This window comes from Pseudophryne corroboree, chromosome 2 (assembly GCF_028390025.1).
Source record: "Pseudophryne corroboree isolate aPseCor3 chromosome 2, aPseCor3.hap2, whole genome shotgun sequence".
NCBI lineage: Eukaryota > Metazoa > Chordata > Amphibia > Anura > Myobatrachidae > Pseudophryne > Pseudophryne corroboree.
The window spans coordinates 539,805,577-539,826,692 of NC_086445.1; the positions used below are offsets into that span (position 1 = coordinate 539,805,577).

The following is a 21,116-nucleotide window of genomic DNA, read 5'->3' on the forward strand; positions in this document are numbered from 1 at the left end:
ACCAGGTAGTCCTAAAGCTTTCTTTAGTTGTGCCCAGTCTCCTGCGGAGCCGCTAATCCCCATGGTCCTTACGGAGTCCCCAGCATCCACTTAGGACGTTAGAGAAATGGCGCTGAACGCGGCTGGGTCCACTCTGAGAAGCTCCGCCCCCAAAATGGCACTTTCTTCCCGCTCTTCCACTGATTATACTGGCCTGAGGATTGAGTGCTGGCTGAGTTCCGAGGACCCCGACAGGCTTTGGGACCAGTGTAGGGTGTAGCGCTGACTCAGGTAGCCCCTCACAGCGCTTCACCATGTACCGCTGAGCCTCCCGGAGCGCAGTTAATACTGAGCACCTACCCTGCTGCCGCCATCTTCACACCGACCCCCTGCTTGCTAGGGAGGTCGGTGTCTCACTTGCCACCAATTCTTCAGCTCTGTAAGGGGGTGGCAGCATGCCGCTGGGGCGAGCGATCCTCTGTGGCGGGTAGCAATCTGACCCCAAAGGAGCTCAGTGTCCTGTCAGCGGAGTAAGTGGCTCAGACCCCGCAGGGCGGACACTACTCACCCCCTTAGTCCCACGAAGCAGGGAGGCTGTTGCCAGCAGCCTCCCTGTAAAATAATAAACTCTAAATAAAACTTTTCTAGGGAAACTCTGGATAGCTCCTCTAGCTGTGACCAGCACCTCCGGGCACATTTTCTAAACTGAGTCTGGTAGGAAGGGGCATAGAGGGAGGAGCCAGCCCACACTCTCAAACTCTTAAAGTGCCAATGGCTCCTGGTGAACCCATCTATACCCCATGGTACTAATGTGGACCCCAGCATCCTCTAGGACGTAAGAGAAAATTAAAAATGCAGCAAGCAACTAGTTTCAATGGGATCAATTCAATTTGCTGACTGTTAAATAGATAGCGCCGGGAATTAGCTCCCGTCGCTATTCAATTCTGCTCATGTTAAATCAGCGAATTTCCGTTCTCCCGGATTTAACAAGTTGATTTGTCAGGAGAAAGGGCATTCTCAGACTTAACTGCCCGGTTCCGACAGAATCAGCCTCGCGCCAGCACTTTTGTCGGATTTCTGCTCTCACCCCCCCAGGGGTGCAAGAGGAATTCCCGACAAATGTCATATGGCGCTGTATTGAATAGCGCCGGGAGCTAATTCCTGGCGCTATTCAACTGTCAGCAAATTGAATTGACCCCAATGTTAAATGAACACCCAAATCGCTCCTGAAACATTTCAATCATGCTATAAAGCATGCATCTCACTCAACGGCAGTGACAGGTAGATACGCCGAGTTTTCTGCTGCATGGATTTGCTAGCTTGAGTCCAAGTAAAGACTCACCAACATTTGAAATCCACTCATTTTTTAAGCATAGGTAAACACACCTACCGCCACTTTATAAATACTTATATGTCACAAAATTTTCATGATTTCCAAGATGTTATTATCAGACTGTACAAAAAAGACAGAAAGAATATGAGTGCGCTGTCAGCGGCAGCCAGTAAAGGGGGGGGTCAGCCCCTAAGTAAAGAGAAGCAACAATATAGAGATATATACTGGCGCCGGCTGTGAGACCAATAAGGGACGATAGTTTGTTAAGATAAAAAATCACAGATTTTTAATAAATATATAAAATGGTTAATTGAATAAATCAGTTGTAGTCACACTATCTTTATCTGTTCCTAAATCAGAAACAAAAGATGTTAAAAGATGTTGATTAGGACCAATTGGATCCCACTCATGGTGTATATTATATGTACACAGTCTCCGGTTAGGACTCCCTCCTCATTATTTCTTGGTTCACTTGAGATAATAGTAGTTACCCAGTCCTATTGGATGTTGTGCTCCTGAGGAAGCTGGCAGCCATTAGACCAGCGAAACGCGTTGAGCTAAGGCACTGACCATCAGCTTTGGATCCACCTGGTATCTCCGGTAACAATTGGACTCTTTGCCCCTATTGGACACTACAAGCCCACTGCAACCTGGAATCATTCCCCTGCTGCTAATTGGATTCTCACCTGCTAAACTGAGATCCTGGGGACAACATCCATAAGGACTGGGTAACTACTATTATCTCAAGTGAACCAAGAAATAATGAGGAGGGAGTCCTAACCGGAGACTGTGTACATATAATATACACCATGAGTGGGATCCAATTGGTCCTAATCAACATCTTTTAACATCTTTTGTTTCTGATTTAGGAACAGATAAAGATAGTGTGACTACATCTGATTTATTCAATTAACCATTTTATATGTTTATTAAAAATCTGTGATTTTTTATCTTAACAAACTATCGTCCCTTATTGGTCTCACAGCCGACGCCAGTATATATCTCTATATTATCAGACTGTACTTATTCAGTATCAACAGATGAAAAAACGTATAAAAAAAAACCCCATAGATATCTATCTGCGACGTTATAAGTGTAACATCAGCTCTAGAAATTGAAAATAATACACGAGCAACATGCACTACAGTGCAGATGATGTGAATGGTGGTCTGAGCTCAGCACCAGGCACCGCCCACACGGCAAGAAGCAAGAAGAACCACCGAAGTGCGGGAGTTCCATCTCGCGATACCGCCACTAAATCCTGCATCAGATTGGCGGACGTGAAAGGACAACGCATACCGGCCTATTCACACTGACTCCGCCCAGTCGCTCTAATCTTGCTTGCTAATTGGGCGCTGAGCTGTCCATCTAACTTCCCTCGTACGGTACAGCACAGGCATTGGCTGAGTCGCTTTCTCACGTAGGCGGACGCCTGGACGCACAGCCGCAGGAGTGGATCCGGATCCCAGGAAGGAAAATGGCGTACACCCAGGGAACAAAGAAGAAAGTGTGCTACTACTATGATGGTAAGAGGGAGCACCGGGCGGAAATGGCGGTTGTGGGGAGGAGAGGTCGGAAGATAATGCAGGGGCAAGATGTCGGGTTAGAAGGAAGGTGAAGAGCAAGTACCAATGTGGCCGGGGGCAGAGCGGGCATCACGGATTGCAGTTGCATTGAAATACAGTATATATAATAAGCGTGGGACTGTGTAAGTGGCGCTTCGGCTTACATTGTGTGTGAGGCAATATGAGGCCGTCTGCAACTAACAATACAGTGAGCCTAATCTAGTGCCCGCACCTTCTACGGGATCCGGTCTCTAAATCGACAGTAACTAGGTCGACAATGTCTAGGTCGACCACTATTGGTCGACAGTAACTAGGTCGACAGGGTGTCTAGGTCAACAGGGTCTTTAGGTTGACGGTCTAGGTCGACAGGTCAAAAGGTTGACATGAGTTTTTCACAATTTTTCTCTAACGTCCTAGAGGATGCTGGGACTCCGTAAGGACCATGGGGATAGACTGGCTCTGCAGGAGACATAGGCACTTTTTTAAGAAAGACTTTGGATCTGGGTGTGCACTGGCTCCTCCCTCTATGCCCCTCCTTCAGTTTGATACTGTGCCCAGTGGAGACTGGGTGCTTTCAGGGAGCTCTCCTGAGTTTCCTGTAAAAGAAAGTACACTGCTCAAAAAAATAAAAGGAACACTAAAATAACACATCCTAGATCTGAATGAATGAAATATTCTTATTAAATACTTTTGTTCTTTACATAGTTGAATGTGCTGACAACAAAATCACACAAAAATGATCAATGGAAATCAAATTTATTAACCCATGGAGGTCTGTATTTGGAGTCACCCTCAAAATTAAAGTGGAAAAACACACTACAGGCTGATCCAACTTTGATGTAATGTCCTTAAAACAAGTCAAAATGAGACTCCGTAGTGTGTGTGGCCTCCACGTGCCTGTATGACCTCCCTACAATGCCTGGGCATGCTCCTGATGAGGATGCAGAGGGTCTCCTGAGGGATCTCCTCCCAGACCTGGACTAAAGTATCCGCCAACTCCTGAACAGTCTGTGGTGCAACGTGGCGTTGGTGGATGGAGCGAGACATGATGTCCCAGATGTGCTCAATTGGATTCAGGTCTGGGGAACGGGCGGGCCAGTCCATAGAATCAATGCCTTCGTCTTCCAGGAACTGCTGACACACTCCAGCCACATGAGGTCTAGCATTGTTTTGCATTAGGAGGAACCCAGGGCCAACCGCACCAGCATATGGTCTCACAAGGGGCCTGAGGATCTCATCTCGGTACCTAATGGCAGTCAGGCTACCTCTGGCGAGCACATGGAGGGTTGTGCGGCCCCCCAAAGAAATGCCACCCCACACCATTACTGACCCACTGCCAAACTGGTCATGCTGGAGGATGTTGCAGGCAGCAGAACGTTCTCCTTGGCGTCTCAAGACTCTGTCACGTCTGTCACATATGCTCAGTGAGAACCTGATTTCATCTTCACGGTGTTGGGCTGTAAGCACAAACGTCCTGCACGGTGTTGGGCTGTAAGCACAACCCCCACCTGTGGACGCCGGGCCCTCATACCACCCTCATGGAGTCTGTTTCTGATCGTTTGAGTAGACACATGCACATTTGTGGCTTGCTGGAGGTCATTTTGCAAGACTCTGGCAGTGTTCCTCCTTGCACAAAGGTGGAGGTAGCGGTCCTGCTGCTGGGTTGTTGGCCTCCTCCACATCTCCTGATGTACTGGCCTGTCTCCGGTAGCGCCTCCATGCTCTGGACACTACGCTGACACACAGCAAACCTTCTTGCCACAGCTCGCATTGATGTGCCATCCTGGGTGAGCTGCACTACCACTTGTGTGGGTTGTAGGGAGGTCATACAGGCACGTGGAGGCCACACACACTACTGAGCCTCATTTTGACTTGTTTTAAGGACATTACATCAAAGTTGGATCAGCCTGTAGTGTGGTTTTCCACTTTAATTTTGAGGGTGACTCCAAATCCAGACCTCCATGGGTTAATAAATTTGATTTCCATTGATAATTTTTGTGTGATTTTGTTGTCAGCACATTCAACTATGTAAAGAACAAAGTATTTAATAAGAATATTTCATTCATTCAGATCTAGGATGTGTTATTTTAGTGTTCCCTTTATTTTTTTGAGCAGTGTATTTTAGTTAGGTTTTTTATTTTCAGGGAGCCTGCTGGCAACAGACTCCCTGCATCGAGGGACTGAGGAGAGAGAAACAGACCCACTTCTCTGAGTTTCAGGGCTCTGTTTCTTAGGCTACTGGACACCATTAGCTCCAGAGGGATCGGTACGCAGGTCTCACCCTCGCCGTCCATCCCAGAGCCGCGCCGCCGTCCTCGCAGAGCCGGAAGAGAGAAGCCGGGTGAGTATGTGATGAAAAGATCTTCAGAGGCGGCAGAAGACACCTTGATCTTCATAGAGGTAATGCACAGCAGTGATGCTGTGCGCCATTGCTCCCATTCACCTCACACACTTCGGTCACTGTAAGGGTGCAGGGCGCAGGGGGGGGCGCCCTGGGCAGCAATAAACACCTCCTGTGGCAAATACTCATATATACATGTACAGCTGGGCACTGTACATGTCTAAAAAGTGCCCCCGCCATGTTATCAGGAAATTTGAGCGGGACAGAAGCCCGCCGCCGAGGGGGCGGGGCTTCTCCCTCAGCACTCACCAGCGCCATTTTTTCTTCACAGCACCGCTGAGAGGAAGCTCCCCAGACTCTCCCCTGCTTGACACACAGTGAAAGGGGGTTTTAAAGTAGAGGGGGGGCACATAATTGGCGCATATACATGCTATAAAAGCGCTACTGGGTAAACATTGTGTTTTTTCCTGGGTCATATAGCGCTGGGGTGTGTGCTGGCATACTCTCTCTCTCTGTCTCTCCAAAGGGCCTGGTGGGGAATCTGTCTTCAGAAAAGAGCTTCCCTGTGTGTGTGTGTGTGGTGTGTCGGTACGCGTGTGTCGACATATCTGAGGTTGAAGGCTCACCTAAGGAGGAGGGGGAGTGTATGAATATTAGATCTCCGTCGGCAGCGCCGACACCTGACTGGATGGATATGTGGAATGTTTTAGTGCTAATGTTAATTTATTGCACAAAAGATTAGACAAAGCTGAAGCTATGGTACAGTCAGGGAGTCAACCCATGTCTATCCCAATGTCGCTGGGACCTTTGGGGTCTCAGAAGCGCCCACTATCCCAAATAGTTGACACAGATACCGACACGGATTCAGACTCCAGTGTCGACTACAATGATGCAAAATTGCAGCCAAGGGTGGCTAAATGTATTCGATATATGATTATCGCAATTAAAGATGTTTTGCATATCACAGAGGAACCCCCTGTCCCTGACACGAGGGTACACATGTATAAAGGAAAGAAGCCTGAGGTCACCTTTCCATCCTCACATGAGCTGAACGAGTTATGCGAAAAAGCGTGGGAAACTCCAGACAAAAAACTGCAGATTCCCAAAAGGATTCTAACAGCGTATCCTTTCCCGTCACAGGACAGAATACGGTGGGAATCCTCCCCTAGGGTAGACAAAGCTCTGACACGCTTATCAAAAAAGATAGCGCTTCCGTCCCAAGATACGGCTACCCTCAAGGATCCTGCTGACCGCAAGCAGGAGATTACGTTGAAGTCCATATACACACATTCTGGTACGTTACTCAGACCGGCAATTGCGTCGGCCTGGGTTTGTAGTGCTGTAGCAGCATGGACAGATTCTTTATCAGCGGATATTGAGACCCTTGATGAGGATACCATTTTAATGACCCTAGGGCAGTGATGGCTAACCTTGACACTCCAGCTGTTGTTGAACTACACATCCCAGCATGCCCTGCATCAGTTTTAGCATGGCCAAATAGCAAAAACTGTAGCAGGGCATGCTGGGATGTGTAGTTCAACAACAGCTGGAGTGTCAAGGTTAGCCATCACTGCCCTAGGGCATATAAAAGATGCTGTCTTATATATGAGGGATGCTCAAAGAGACATTAGTTTACTGGGTTCCAGAATAAACGCTATGTCCATTTCTGCTAGGCGAGTCTTATGGACCCGACAGTGGACGGGTGATGCCGACTCAAAGAGGCATATGGAGTTTTTGCCTTAAAAGGGTGAGGAATTGTTTGGAGAGGGCTTCTCGGACCTCGTCTCCACAGCTACGGCAGGTAAATCAAATTTTTTGCCTTATGTTCCCTCACAATCTAAGAAAGCACCTCATTATCAAATGCAGTCCTTTTGTCCAAATAAAAGCAAAAGAGTACGTGGATCGTTCTTTCTTGCCAGGGGTAAAGGCAGAGGGAAAAAGCTGCACAACACAGCTAGTTCCCAGGAACAGAAGTCCTCCCCGGCCTCTGCAAAATCCACCGCATGACGCTGGGGCTCCCCTGAGGGAGTCCGCTCCAGTGGGGGCACGTCTTCGACTGTTCAGCCACATCTGGGTTCAATCACAGGTGGATCCCTGGGCAATGGAAACTGTTTCCCAGGGATACAAGCTGGAATTCGAAGAGGTGCCTCCTCGCCGTTTTTTCAAGTCAGCGCTACCAACTTCTCCCCTGGAAAGGGAGATAGTGTTACATGCGATTCAAAAATTGTGTCTTCAACAAGTGGTGGCCGAGGTTCCCCTGCTTCAGAGAGGGAAGGGGTACTACTCAACCCTGTTTGTGGTCCCGAAACCGGACGGTTCAATCAGACCCATTTTGAATTTAAAATCCCTGAACCTTTACTTAAAACGGTTCAAGTTCAAGATGGAATCGCTCAGAGCGGTCATCGCCAGCCTGGAAGGGGGGGATTTTATGGTATCGTTGGACATAAAGGATGAATACCTGCATGTTCCCATATATCCTCCTCATCAGGCGTACCTGAGATTTGCGATACAGGATTGTCATTACCAATTTCAGACGTTGCCGTTTGGGCTTTCTACGGCCACGAGAATTTTCACCAAGGTAATGGCGGAAATGATGGTGCTCCTGCGCAAGCAGGGTGTCACAATTATCCCGTACTTGGACGGTCTCCTCATAAAAGCGAGATCACGGGAGAAGTTGCAGAACAGCGTATCCTTTTCACTGAAGGTGTTAAAGCGACACGGCTGGATTCTCAATATTCCAAAGTTGCAGCTGAATCCTACGACTCGCCTGCCCTTCTTGGGCATGATTCTGGACACAGACCAGAAAAGGATTTTTCTTCCGATAGAAAAAGCGCAGGAACTCATGACTCTAGTCAAGAACCTGTTGAGGCTGAAACAAGTGTCAGTACATCATTGCACTCAAGTCCTGGGAAAAATGGTGGCAACATACGAAGCCATTCCCTTCGGCAGGTTCCATGCAAGGACTTTCCAATGGGACCTATTGGACAAATTGTCCGGGTCACATCTGCACATGCATCAGCGGATCACCCTGTCCCCCAGGGTATCTCACCTGTGGTGGCTGCAGAGTGCTCACCTTCTAGAGGGCCGCAGGTTCGGCATTCAGGATTGGATCCTGGTGGCCACAGACGCGAGCCTCCGAGGTTGGGGAGCATTCACACAGGGAAGAAATTTCCAAGGCCTTTGGTCAAGTCAAAAGACTTGTCTTCACATCAACATCCTGGAACTAAGGGCCATATACAACGCCCTACGTCAAGCGGAGACCTTACTTCGCGACCGACCAGTTCTGATCCAGGCAGACTACGTCACCGCAGTAGCTCATGTAAACCGCCAAGGCGGCACAAGGAGCAGAGTGGCGATGGCGGAAGCCACCAGAATTCTTCGATGGGCGGAAAATCATGTAAGCGCACTGTCAGCAGTGTTCATCCCGGGAGTGGACAACTGGGAAGCAGACTTCCTCAGCAGACACGACCTGCATCCGGGAGAGTGAGGACTTCATCAGGAAGTCTTCGCACAGATTGCAAGTCGGTGGGGACTGCCCCAAATAGACATGATGGCGTCCCGTCTCAACAAAAAGCTACAAAGGTATTGCGCCAGGTCAAGAGACCCTCAGGCGGTAGCTGTGGACGCCCTAGTGACACCGTGGGTGTTCCAGTCGGTCTATGTCTTTCCTCCTCTTCCTCTCATTCCCAAGGTGTTGAGAATAATAAGAAAAAGAGGAGTGAGAACAATACTCATTGTTCCAGATTGGCCACGAAGGACCTGGTATCTGGATCTGCAGGAAATGCTTACAGAAGATCCGTGGCCTCTTCCTCTAAGACAGGACCTGTTGCAACAGGGTCCCTGTCTGTTCCAAGACTTACCGCGGCTGCGTTTGACGGCATGGCGGTTGAACGCCGGATCCTAGCGGAAAAAGGTATTCCGGATGAGGTCATTCCTACGCTAATAAAGGCTAGGAAGGACGTGACATCTAAACATTATCACCGAATATGGAGAAAATATGTTTCTTGGTGTGAGTCCAGGAATGCTCCTACGGAAGAATTCCATCTAGGCCGTTTTCTTTACTTCCTACAAACTGGAGTTAATTTGGGCCTAAAATTAGGCTCCATTAAAGTTCAGATTTCGGCCTTATCCATTTTCTTTCAAAATGAATTGGCCTCTCTGCCTGAAGTACAGACTTTTGTGAAGGGAGTACTGCATATTCAGCCTCCTTTTGTACCTCCGGTGGCGCCTTGGGACCTTAACGTGGTGTTAAGTTTTCTTAAGTCACAATGGTTTGAACCACTTAAAACAGTGGAGTTGAAATATCTCACTTGGAAGGTGGTCATGTTGTTAGCCTTGGCTTCGGCTAGGCGAGTTTCGGAATTAGCGGCTTTATCACATAAAAGCCCCTATCTGGTTTTCCATATGGATAGAGCGGAATTGCGGACCCGTCCTCAATTCCTACCTAAGGTGGTCTCATCCTTTCATATGAACCAACCTAATGTCGTGCCTGTGGCTACACGTGACTTGGAGGATTCCGAGTCCCTTGATGTGGTCAGGGCTTTGAAGATTTACGTGGCCAGAACGGCTAGGATCAGATAAACAGAAGCACTGTTTGTCCTGTATGCAGCCAACAAGGTTGGCGGCCCTGCTTCAAAACAGACTATTGCTCGCTGGATCTGTAACACGATTCAGCAGGCGCATTCTACGGCAGGATTGCCGTTACCAAAATCGGTTAAGGCCCATTCCACTAGGAAGGTGGGCTCGTCTTGGGCGGCTGCCCGAGGGGTCTCGGCACTACAGCTGTGCCGAGCTGCTACTTGGTCGGGGTCAAACACTTTTGCAAAGTTCTATAAGTTTGATACCCTGGCTGAGGAGTACCTCCTGTTTGCTCAATCGGTGCTGCAGAGTCATCCGCACTCTCCCGCCCGTTTGGGAGCTTTGGTATAATCCCCATGGTCCTTATGGAGTCCCAGCATCCTCTAGGACGTTAGAGAAAATAAGATTTTAAACCTACCGGTAAATCTTTTTCTCGTAGTCCGTAGAGGATGCTGGGCGCCCGTCCCAAGTGCGGACTACTTCTGCAAGACTTTATATAGTTATTGCTTTCATAAGGGTTATGTTATAGTTTCGTCGGTTTTGGACCGATGATATATTGTTGTTTCATACTGTTAACTAGATAGTATATCACAGGTTATACGGTGTGATTGGTGTGGCTAGTATGAATCTTGCCCTTAGATTAACAAAAATCCTTTCCTCGTACTGTCCGTCTCCTCTGGGCACAGTTTCTCTAACTGAGGTCTGGAGGAGGGGCATAGAGGGAGGAGCCAGTGCACACCCAGAACCAAAGTTTCTCTAACGTCCTAGTGGATGCTGGGGACTCCGTCAGGACCATGGGGAATAGCGGGCTCCGCAGGAGACAGGGCACATCTAAAAAGCTTTTTAGGTCACATGGTGTGTACTGGCTCCTCCCCCTATGACCCTCCTCCAAGCCTCAGTTAGGTTTTTGTGCCCGTCCGAGAAGGGTGCAAACTGGATGGCTCTCTTAAGGAGCTATTTAGTAAAGTTTTTTTTTTAGGTTTCTAATCAGTGATTCCTGCTGGCGACAGGATCACTGCAACGAGGGACTTAGGGGAGAGACTGGCAACTCACCTGCGTGCAGGAGGATTGAAGTCTTAGGCTACTGGACACTGAGCTCCAGAGGGAGTCGGAACACAGGTCAGCCTGGGGTTCGTCCCGGAGCCGCGCCGCCGATCCCCCTTACAGACGCTGAAGAAAGACGGCGGAACGGAGGTCCGGAAACAGGCGGCAGAAGACTTCACAGTCTTCAGAGAGGTAGCGCACAGCACTGCAGCTGTGCGCCATTGTTGTCACACGGCTCACTGACACGGTCACGGAGGGTGCAGGGCGCTGCTGGGGGCGCCCTGGGCAGCAATATAAATACCTATTTGGCAAATAAATACATCACATATAGCCATTAAGGCTATATGTATGTATTTTAACCCAGGCCAGTTATTAAAAAACCGGGAGGAAAAGCCCGCCGAAAAGGGGGCGGAGCTTATTCTCCTCAGCACTCAGCGCCATTTTCCTGATCAGCTCCGCTGGTGAGGAAGGCTCCCACTCTCCCCTGCACTGCACTACAGAAACAGGGTTAAAAGAGAAGGGGGGCATAAATTGGCGATATAATGATATATTAAGAGCGCATATATAGAAACAACACCTTCTAGGGTTGTTATATACATTATAGCGCTTTTGGTGTGTGCTGGCAAACTCTCCCTCTGTCTCCCCAAAGGGCTAGTGGGTCCTGTCCTCTATCAGAGCATTCCCTGTGCGTGTGCTGTATGTCGGTACGTGTGTGTCGACATGTATGAGGAAAATGTTGGTGAGGAGGCGGAGCAAATTGCCTGTAATGTTGATGTCACTCTCTAGGGAGTCGACACCGGAATGGATGGTCTACTTATGGAATTACGTGATAATGTCAACACGCTGCAAGACGGTTGACGACATGAGATGGCCGGCGGACAAATTAGTACCGGTCCAGGCGTCTCAGACACCGTCAGGGGCTTGTAAAAACGCCCATTTACCTCAGTCGGTCGACAGACACAGACATGGACACTGACCCCAGTGTCGACGGTGAAGAAACATACGTAATTTTCCTTTAGGGCCACGAGTTACATGTTAAGGGCAATGAAGGAGCTGTTACATATTTCTGATACTACAAGTACCACAAATAAGGGTATTTTGTAGGGTGTGAATAAACTACTTGTAGTTTTGCCTGAATCAGATAAATTAAATGAAGTGTGTGATGATACGTGGGGTTCCTCCGATAGAAAGTTATGGGCGGTATACCCTTTCCCGCCAGAAGTAAGGGCGAGTTGGGAAACACACCTTAGGGTGGATAAGGCGCTCACACGCTTATAAAAACATGGCGTTACCGTCTCTAGATACGGCCGCCCTCAAGAAGCCAGCTGATAGGAAGCTGAAAAATATCATGACAGTATATACACACATACTGGTGTTATACTACGACCAGCAATCGCCTCAGCCTGGATGTGCAGCGCTGAGGGGGCTTGGTCGGATTTCCTGACTGAAAATTTTGATACCCTTGACAGGGACAAGATTTTATTGACTATAGAGCATTTTAAGGATGCATTTCTATATATGCGTGATGCGCAGAGGGATATTTGCATTCTGGCATCAAGAGTAAATGTGATTTACATATCTGCCAGACGAAGACACGACAGTGGTCAGGTGAGGCAGATTCCAGACGGCATGTGGAAGTATTGCCGTATAAAGGGGCGGTCCATCGGACCTGGTGGCCATGGCAACAGCTGAAAAATCCACTTTTTGTTACCCCGAATCACATATCGGCAAAAAAAAAAGGACACAGTCTTTTCAGTCTCAGTCCTTTCGTCCCCATAGGGGCAGGCGGGCAAAGGCCAGTCATATCTGCCCAGGGGTAGAGGAAAGGGAAGAAGACTGCAGCAAGCAGCCCATTCCCAGGAACAGAAGCCCCTCACAGCTTCTGCCAAGTCCGCAGCATAACGCTGGGGCCGTACAAGCGGACTCAGGTGCGGTAGGGGGTCATCTCAAGAGTTTCAGTACGCAGGGGGCTCACTCGCAAGGGAACTCCGGGATCCTACATGTAGTATCCCAGGTGTACATTGGAAATTCGAGACATCTCCCCCTCACACAATTCACAGGCTGTATTCCCAGCAGGTGATAATCAAAGTACCCCTCTTACAACATGGAAGGGGGTAGTATTCCACACTATATTGTGGTACTGAAGCCAACCGGCTCGGTGAGATCTGAAATATTTGAACACTTACATACAAGCGTTCAAATCAAGATGGAGTCACTCAGAGCAGTGATAGCGAACCAGGAAGAAGGGGACGATATGGTGTCACTGGATATCAGGGACGCTTACCTACAGGTCCAAATTTGCCCTTCTCTCCAAGGGTACTTCAGGTTCCTGGTACAGAACTGTCACTATCAGTTCAGACGCTGCCGTTTGGGTTGTCCACGGCGCCCCGGGTCTTTACCAAGGTAATGACCGGAATGATGATTTTTTCTTAAAAGGAAACATGGACGCTTTCCTGATAAGGGCAAGGTCCAGAGAACAGTTGGAGGTCGGAGTAGCACTATCTTAAGTAGTTCTACGTCAGCACGAGTGGATTCTAAATATTCCAAAATCGCAGCTTTTTCCGATGACACGTCTACTGTTCATAGGGATGATTCTGGACACAGTCCAGAAAAATGTGTTTCTCCCAGTGGAGAAAGCCAGGGAGTTATCCGAGCTAATCGGGATCCTCCTAAAACCAGGAAAAGTGTCAGTGCATCATTGCACAAGAGTCCTGGTAAAAATGGTGGCTTATTACGAAGCAATTCCATTCGGCAGATTTCCCGCAAGAACTCTTCGGTGGGATCTGCTGGACAAATGGTCCGGATCGCATCCTCAGATGCATCAGCGGATAACCCTATATCCAAGGACAAGGGTGTCTCTCCTGTGGTGATTACAGAGTGCTCATCTTCTAGAGGGCCGCAGATTTGGCATTCAGGATTGGATGCCGGTGACCACGGAGGCCAGCCTGAGAGGCTGGAGAACAGTCACACAGGAAAAAAAAAAAAAATTTCCAGGGAAGTGTGATTAAGTCTGGAGAATTCTCTCTGCATAAATAAGCTTAGAGCAAATTTATAAGGCTCTAAACTTAGCAAGACCTCTGCTTCAAGGTCAGCCGGTATTGATCCAGTGGGATAACATCACGGCAGTCGCCCACGTAAACAGAAAGGGCGGCACAAGAAGCGGGAGGGCAGTGACAAAACTGCAAGGATTTTTCGCTAGGCGGAAAATCATGTGATAGCACTGTCAGCAGTGTTCTTTCCGGGAGTGGACGACTGGGAAGCAGACTTCCTCAGCAGGCATGACCTCCACCCGGGAGAGTGGAAACTTCATAGGGAAGTTTTTCAGCATGATTGTGGATCGTTGGCAAAGACCAAAGGTGGACATGATAGCGTCCCGCCCGAAAAACGGGACAGGTATTCCGCCAGGTCATGAGACCTTCAGGCGATAGCTGTGGATGTTCTGGTAACACCGTGGGTGTACCAGTCAGTGTATGGGTTCCCTCCTCTGTTTCTCATAACCAAGGTATTGAGAATTATAAGACATAGAGGAGTATGAACTATACTAGTGGCTCCGGATGGGCCAAGAGGGACTTGGTACCCGGAGCTTCAAGAGAGGCTCACAGAGGACTAAGGGCCTGGGGAGCTAAGAAGGGACTTGCTTCAGCAAGTACCATGTCTTTTCCAAGAATTACCGCGGCTGCGTTTGACGGCATGGCGGTTGAATACCGGATTCTGAAGGGAAAAAGGCATTCCATAAGAGGTCATACCTACCTTGGTCAAAGCCAGGAAGGAGGTGACCGCACAACGTCATCACCACATGTGGTGAAAATATGTTGCGTGGGTAAGGCCAGGAAGGCTCCACGAAGGAAATTCAACTAGGTCGATTCTGCACTTCCTGAAAACAGGAGTGTTTTGAGCCTCAAATTGGGGTTCATTAAGATTTAAATTTCGGCCCTGTAGATTTTCTTCCAGAAAAAATTGACTTCAGTTCCTGAAGTCCAGATTGTAAAGGGTGTATTCCATATACAGTTCTTTTGTGCCTCTAGGGGCACCGTGAGATCTCAACATAGTGTTGGGATTCCTTAAAATCATATTGGTTTGAACCGCTCAAATCTGTGGATTTGAAATATCTCACATGGAAAGTGACCATGCTGTTGACCAATATCTCACATGGAAAGTGACCATGTTGTTAGTCCTGGCCTCGGCCAGGCGATTGTCAAAAAGAATGGGCGGTTTTTGTTTTACAAAAGCCCATATTAGAATTTTCCATTTGAACAGGGCAGAACTGGGACTCGTCTCCAGTTTCTTCCTAAAGGGGTGTCAGCGTTGTCACCTGAAACAACCTATTGTGGTGCCTGCGGCTACTGGGGACTTGGAGGACTCCAAGTTACTAGACGTTGTCAGGGCCCTAAAAATATATATATATATATATATATATAGTTAGGACGGCTGGAGTCAGAAAGTCTGACTTGCTGTTTATATTGTATGCACCCAACAAGCTGGGTGCTCCTGCTTCTAAGCAGTCTATTGCACGCTAGATTTGTAGTACAATTCAGCTTGCACATTCTGTGGCAGGCCTGCCACAGCCGAAATATGTAGATGCCCATTCCACAAGGAAGGTGGCCTCATCCTGGGCGGCTGCCCGAGGAGTCTCGGCATTATAACTTTGCCGAGCAGCTACGTGGTCAGGGGAGAACACGTTTGTAAAATTTTACAAATTTGATACTCTGGCTAAAGAGGACCTGGAGTTCTCTCATTCGGTGCTGCAGAGTCATCCGCACTCTCCCGCCCGTTTGGGAGCTTTGGTATAATCCCCATGGTCCTGACGGAGTCCCCAGCATCCACTAGGACGTTAGAGAAAATAAGAATTTACTTACCGATAATTCTATTTCTCGTAGTCCGTAGTGGATGCTGGGCGCCCATCCCAAGTGCGGATTGTCTGCAATGCTTGTACATAGTTATTGTTACAAAAATCGGGTTATTACTATTGTTGTGAGCCATTTTTTCAGAGGCTACTTCGTTTTGTTATCATACTGTTAACTGGGTTCAGATCACAAGTTGTACGGTGTGATTGGTGTGGCTGGTATGAGTCTTACCCGGGATTCAAGATCCTTCCTTATTGTGTACGCTCGTCCGGGCACAGTACCTAACTGAGGCTTGGAGGAGGGTCATAGGGGGAGGAGCCAGTACACACCATGTGACCTAAAAAGCTTTTTAGATGTGCCCTGTCTCCTGCGGAGCCCGCTATTCCCCATGGTCCTGACGGAGTCCCCAGCATCCACTACGGACTACGAGAAATAGAATTATCGGTAAGTAAATTCTTATTTTTTCTTAAAGTGCCCATGTCTCCTGCGGAGCCCGTCTATCCCCATGGTCCTTACGGAGTCCCAGCATCCTCTACAGACTACGAGAAAAAGATTTACCGGTAGGTTTAAAATCTTATTTCTCTGATGTCCTAAGTGGATGCTGGGACTCCGTAAGGACCATGGGGAATAGCGGCTCCGCAGGAGACTGGGCACAACTAAAGAAAGCTTTAGGACTACCTGGTGTGCACTGGCTCCTCCCACTATGACCCTCCTCCAGACCTCAGTTAGATTCTTGTGCCCGGCTGAGCAGGATGCACACTAGGGGCTCTCCTGAGCTCCTAGAAAGAAAGTATATTTAGGTTTTTTATTTTACAGTGAGATCTGCTGGCAACAGACTCACTGCAGCGTGGGACTAAGGGGAGAAGAAGCGAACCTACCTAACTGGTGGTAGCTTGTGCTTCTTAGGCTACTGGACACCATTAGCTCCAGAGGGATCGACCGCATGGAACCGGCCATTGATGTTCGGTCCCGGAGCCGCGCCGCCGGCCCCCTTACAGAGCCAGAAGCAAGAAGAGTCCGGAAAATCGGCGGCAGAAGACATCAGTCTTCACCAAGGTAGCGCACAGCACTGCAGCTGTGCGCCATTGCTCCTCATACACACTTCACACTCCGGTCACTGAGGGTGCAGGGCGCTGGGGGGGGGGGCGCCCTGAGCAGCAATAAAAACACCTTGGCTGGCAAATATATCACAATATATAGCCCCAGAGGCTATATATGTGATAAATACCCCTGCCAGAATCCATTAAAAAGCGGGAGAAAAGTCTGCGAAAAAGGGGCGGAGCTATCTCCCTCAGCACACTGGCGCCATTTTCTCTTCACAGTGCAGCTGGAAGACAGCTCCCCAGGCTCTCCCCTGTAGTTTTCAGGCTCAAAGGGTTAAAAAGAGAGGGGGGGGGGCACTAAATTTAGGCGCAATATTGTTTATACAAGCAGCTATTGGAGGAAAAATCACTCAGTTATAGTGTTAATCCCTGCATTATATAGCGCTCGGGTGTGTGCTGGCATACTTTCTCTCTGTCTCCCCAAAGGACTTTGTGGGGTACTGTCCTCAGTCAGAGCATTCCCTGTGTGTGTGCTGTGTGTCGGTACGGCTGTGTCGACATGTGGGATGAGGTACGAGGAAGTGGAGCAGAGGCCGATAAATGGGATGTCGCCCCCTGTGGGGCCGACACCAGAGTGGATGGATAGGTGGAAGGTATTAACCGACAATGTCAACTCCTTACAAAGGCTGGATGACGTAAAACAGCTGTGGGACAGCCGGCTTCTCAGCCCGCGCCTGCCCAGGCGTCTCAAAGGCCATCAGGGGCTCAAAAAAGCGCCCGTTACCTCAGATGGCAGACACAGATGTCGACACGGAGTCTGACTCCAGTGTCGACGAGGTTGAGACATATACACAATCCACTAGGAACATCCGTTACATGATCTCGGCAATGAAAAATGTGTTACGCATTTCTGACATGAACCCAAGTACCACATAAAAGGGGTTTTATTTTTGGGGAGAAAAAGCAGCCAGTGTTTTGTTCCCCATCAGATGAATGAATGAAGTGTGTAAAGTAGCGTGGGTTCCCCCGATAAGAAACTGGTAATTTCTAAAAAGTTACTGATGGCGTACCCTTTCCCGCCAGAGGATAGGTCACGTTGGGAGATATCCCTTAGGGTGGATAAGGCGCTCACACGTTTGTCAAAAAAGGTGGCACTGCCGTCTTTGGATACGGCCACCTTGAAGGAGCCTGCTGATAAAAAGCAGGAGGCTATCCTGAAGTCTGTATATACACACTCAGGTTATATACTGAGACCTGCAATTGCCTCCGCATAAATAGTGGTCTGATACCCTGTCAGATAATATTAATACTCTAAGACAGGGATAATAGTTTGCTAACATTGAGCATATTAAAGACGTCGTCTTAGATAATAAGGATGCACAGAGGGATATTTGCCGGCTGGCATCCAGAATTAATGCAATGTCCATTCTGCCAGGAGGGTATTAGAAACCCGGCCGTGGACAGGTGATGCTGCCTATAAAAGGCACTTGGAGATTCTGCCTTATAAGGGTGAGGAATTGTTTGGGGATGGTCTCTGGGACCTCGTATCCACAGCAACAGCTGGGAAGAATTTTTTTTACCTCAGGTTTCCTCACAGCCTAAGAAAGCACTGTATTTTCAGGTACAGTCCTTTCGGCTTCAGAAAAGCAAGCGGGTCAAAGGCGCTTCCTTTCTGCACAGAGACAAGGGAAGAAGGAAAAAGCTGCACCAGCAGCCAGTTCCCAGGATCAAAAATCTTCCCCCGCTTCCTCTGAGTCCACCGCATGACGTTGGGGCTCCACAGGTGGAGACAGGTGCGGTAGGGGCGCGTCTCGGGAACTTCAGGGACCAGTGGGCTTGCCCACAGGTGGATCCCTAGGTTCTGCAAATAGTATCACAGGGATACAGGCTGGAGTTCGAGGCGACTCCCCCTCGCCGTTACCTCACATCAGCCTTGCCTGCTGCCCTCGGAGAAAGGTAGTACTGGCGGCAATTCACAAGCTGTACTTCCAGCAGGTGAAATCAAGGTACCCCTCCTTCAACAAGGCCGGGGTTCCTATTCCAAAATGTTGTGGTACCGAAACCAGACGGTTCGGTGAGGCTCATTCTAAAATTGAAAGCCTTGAACACTTATATACGAAGGTTCAAGTTCAAAATGGAATCGCTCAGGGCGATTATTGCAAGCCTGGAGAATTTCATGGTATCACTGGACATCAAGGATGCTTACCTGCATGTCCCTATTTACCCTCTTCACCAGGAGTACCTCAAAATTGTGGTACAGGATTGTCATTACCAATTCCAGACGTTGCCGTTGGTCTGTCCCCGGCACCGAGGTATTTACCAAGGTAATGGCCGAAATAATTATCCCATACTTGGACGATCTCCTTATAAAGGCGAGGTCCAGGGAGCAGTTGTTCGGCGGAGTATCACTATCTCGGGAAGTGCTACAACAGCACGGCTGGATTCTGAATATTCCAAAGTCGCAGCTGGTTCCTACGACGCGTCTACTGTTCTTGGGTATGGTTCTGGACACAGAACAGGATAAAAAGGGTTTCTCCCGGAGAAGTCCAAGGAGTTGTCGTCTCTAGACAGAGACCTCCTAATACGTATACAGGTGTCGGTGCATCAATGCACGCGAGCCCTGGGAAGGATAGTAGCTTCTTACGAAGAAATTCCATTAGCCAGGTCCCATGCAAGGATTTTCCAGTGGGATCTGTTGGACAAGTGGTCCGGGTCGCATCTTCAGATGCATCGGCGGATAACCCTGTCTCCAAGGGCCAGGGTGTCGCTGTTGTGGTGGCTGCAGAGTGCTCATCTGCTAGGGGGCCGCAGATTCGGCATACAGGACTGGGTCCTGGTGACCACGGATGCCAGCCTTCGAGGCTGGGGGGCAGTCACACAGGGAAGAAACTTCCAAGGCTATGGAAAAGTCAGGAGACTTCCCTACACATAAATATTCTGGAACTAAGGGCCATTTACAATGCCCTAAGTCAGGCTAGACCCCTGCTTCAACACCGGCCGGTGCTGATCCAGTCAGACAACATCACGGCGGTCGCTCATGTAAACCGACAGGGCGGCACAAGAAGCAGGATGGCGATGGCAGAAGCCACAAGGATTCTCCGATGGGCGGAAAATCATGTGTTAGCACTGTCAGCAGTGTTCATTCCCGGAGTGGACAACTGAGAAGCAGACTTTCTCAGAAGACACAACCTCCACCCGGGAGAGTGGGGACTTCATCCAGAAGTCTTCCAAATGATTGTACACCGTTGGGAAAGGCCACAGGTGGACATAATGGCGTCCCGCCTCAACAAAAAGCTACAAAGATATTGCGCCAGGTCAAGGGACCTTCAGGCGATAGCTGTGGACGCTCTGGTAACACCGTGGGTGTACCAGTCGGTGTATGTGTTCCCTTCTCTGCCTCTCTTACCCAGGGTAATGAGAATAATAAGAAGGAGAGGAGTAAGAACTATACTCATTGTTCCGGGTTGGCCAAGAAGAGCTTGGTAACCAGAACTCCAAGAAATGGCCTCTGCCGCTCAGACAGGACCTGCTGCAGCAGGGGGCCTGTCTGTTCCAAGACGTACCGCGGCTGCGTTTGACGGCATGGCGGTTGAACGCCGGATCCTGAAGGAAAAGGGCATTCCGGAGGAAGTTATCCCTACGCTATTTAAAGCTAGGAAAGTAGTGAACGCAAACCATTATCACCGCATATGGTGGAAATATGTTGCGTGCTGTGAGGCCAGGAAGGCCCCAAAGGAGAAATTTCAGCTAGGTCGATTTCTGCACTTCCTACAGTCAGAGGTGACTATGGGCCTAAAATTGGGTTCCATGAAGGTCCAGATTTCGGCTCTATCGATTTTTCTTCCAAAATAGAACTGGCTTCACTGCCTGAAGTTCGGACTTTTGTTAAGGGAGTGCTGCATAGTCAGCCCCCGTTTGTGCCTCAAGTGGCACCGTGGGATCTCAACGTGGTGTTGGATTTCCTGAAGTCGCATTGGGTTGAGCCACTTAAATCCGTGGAGCTACAATACCTCACGTGGAAAGTGGTCATGCTGTGGGCCGTGGCGTCGGCCAGGCGTGTATCAGAATTGGCGGCTTTGTCTTACAAAAGCCCTTATCTGTATTTTATATGGATAAGGCGGAATTAAGGACGAAAACTGACTCGCTATTTATCCTGTATGCACCCAACAAGCTGGGTGCTCCTGCTTCTAAGCAGACTATTGCTCGCTGGATCTGTAGCACGATTCAACTTGCACATGCTGCGGCTGGACTGCCGTACCCTAAATCTGTGAAAGCCCATTCCACGTGGAAAGTGGGCTCTTTTGGGCGGCTGCCCGAGGGGTCTCTGCTTTACAACTTTGCCGAGCTGTTACTTGGTCGGGTTCAAACATTTTTGCAACAGTCTACAAG

General features: G+C 49.0%; 1 protein-coding gene across 1 annotated transcript in view; it reads left to right on the forward strand.

Moving 5' to 3' along the window:
- Window positions 1–2,627: 2,627 nt before the first annotated feature.
- Window positions 2,628–21,116, forward strand: part of HDAC1 (histone deacetylase 1) — a 148,800-nt gene continuing 130,311 nt past the window's right edge. Inside the window, exon 1 of the mRNA XM_063954269.1 lies at window positions 2,628–2,838. Coding sequence (XP_063810339.1) covers window positions 2,790–2,838 — 49 coding nt within the window. The 5' untranslated portion in view covers window positions 2,628–2,789. The remainder of the gene's footprint in view (window positions 2,839–21,116) is intronic.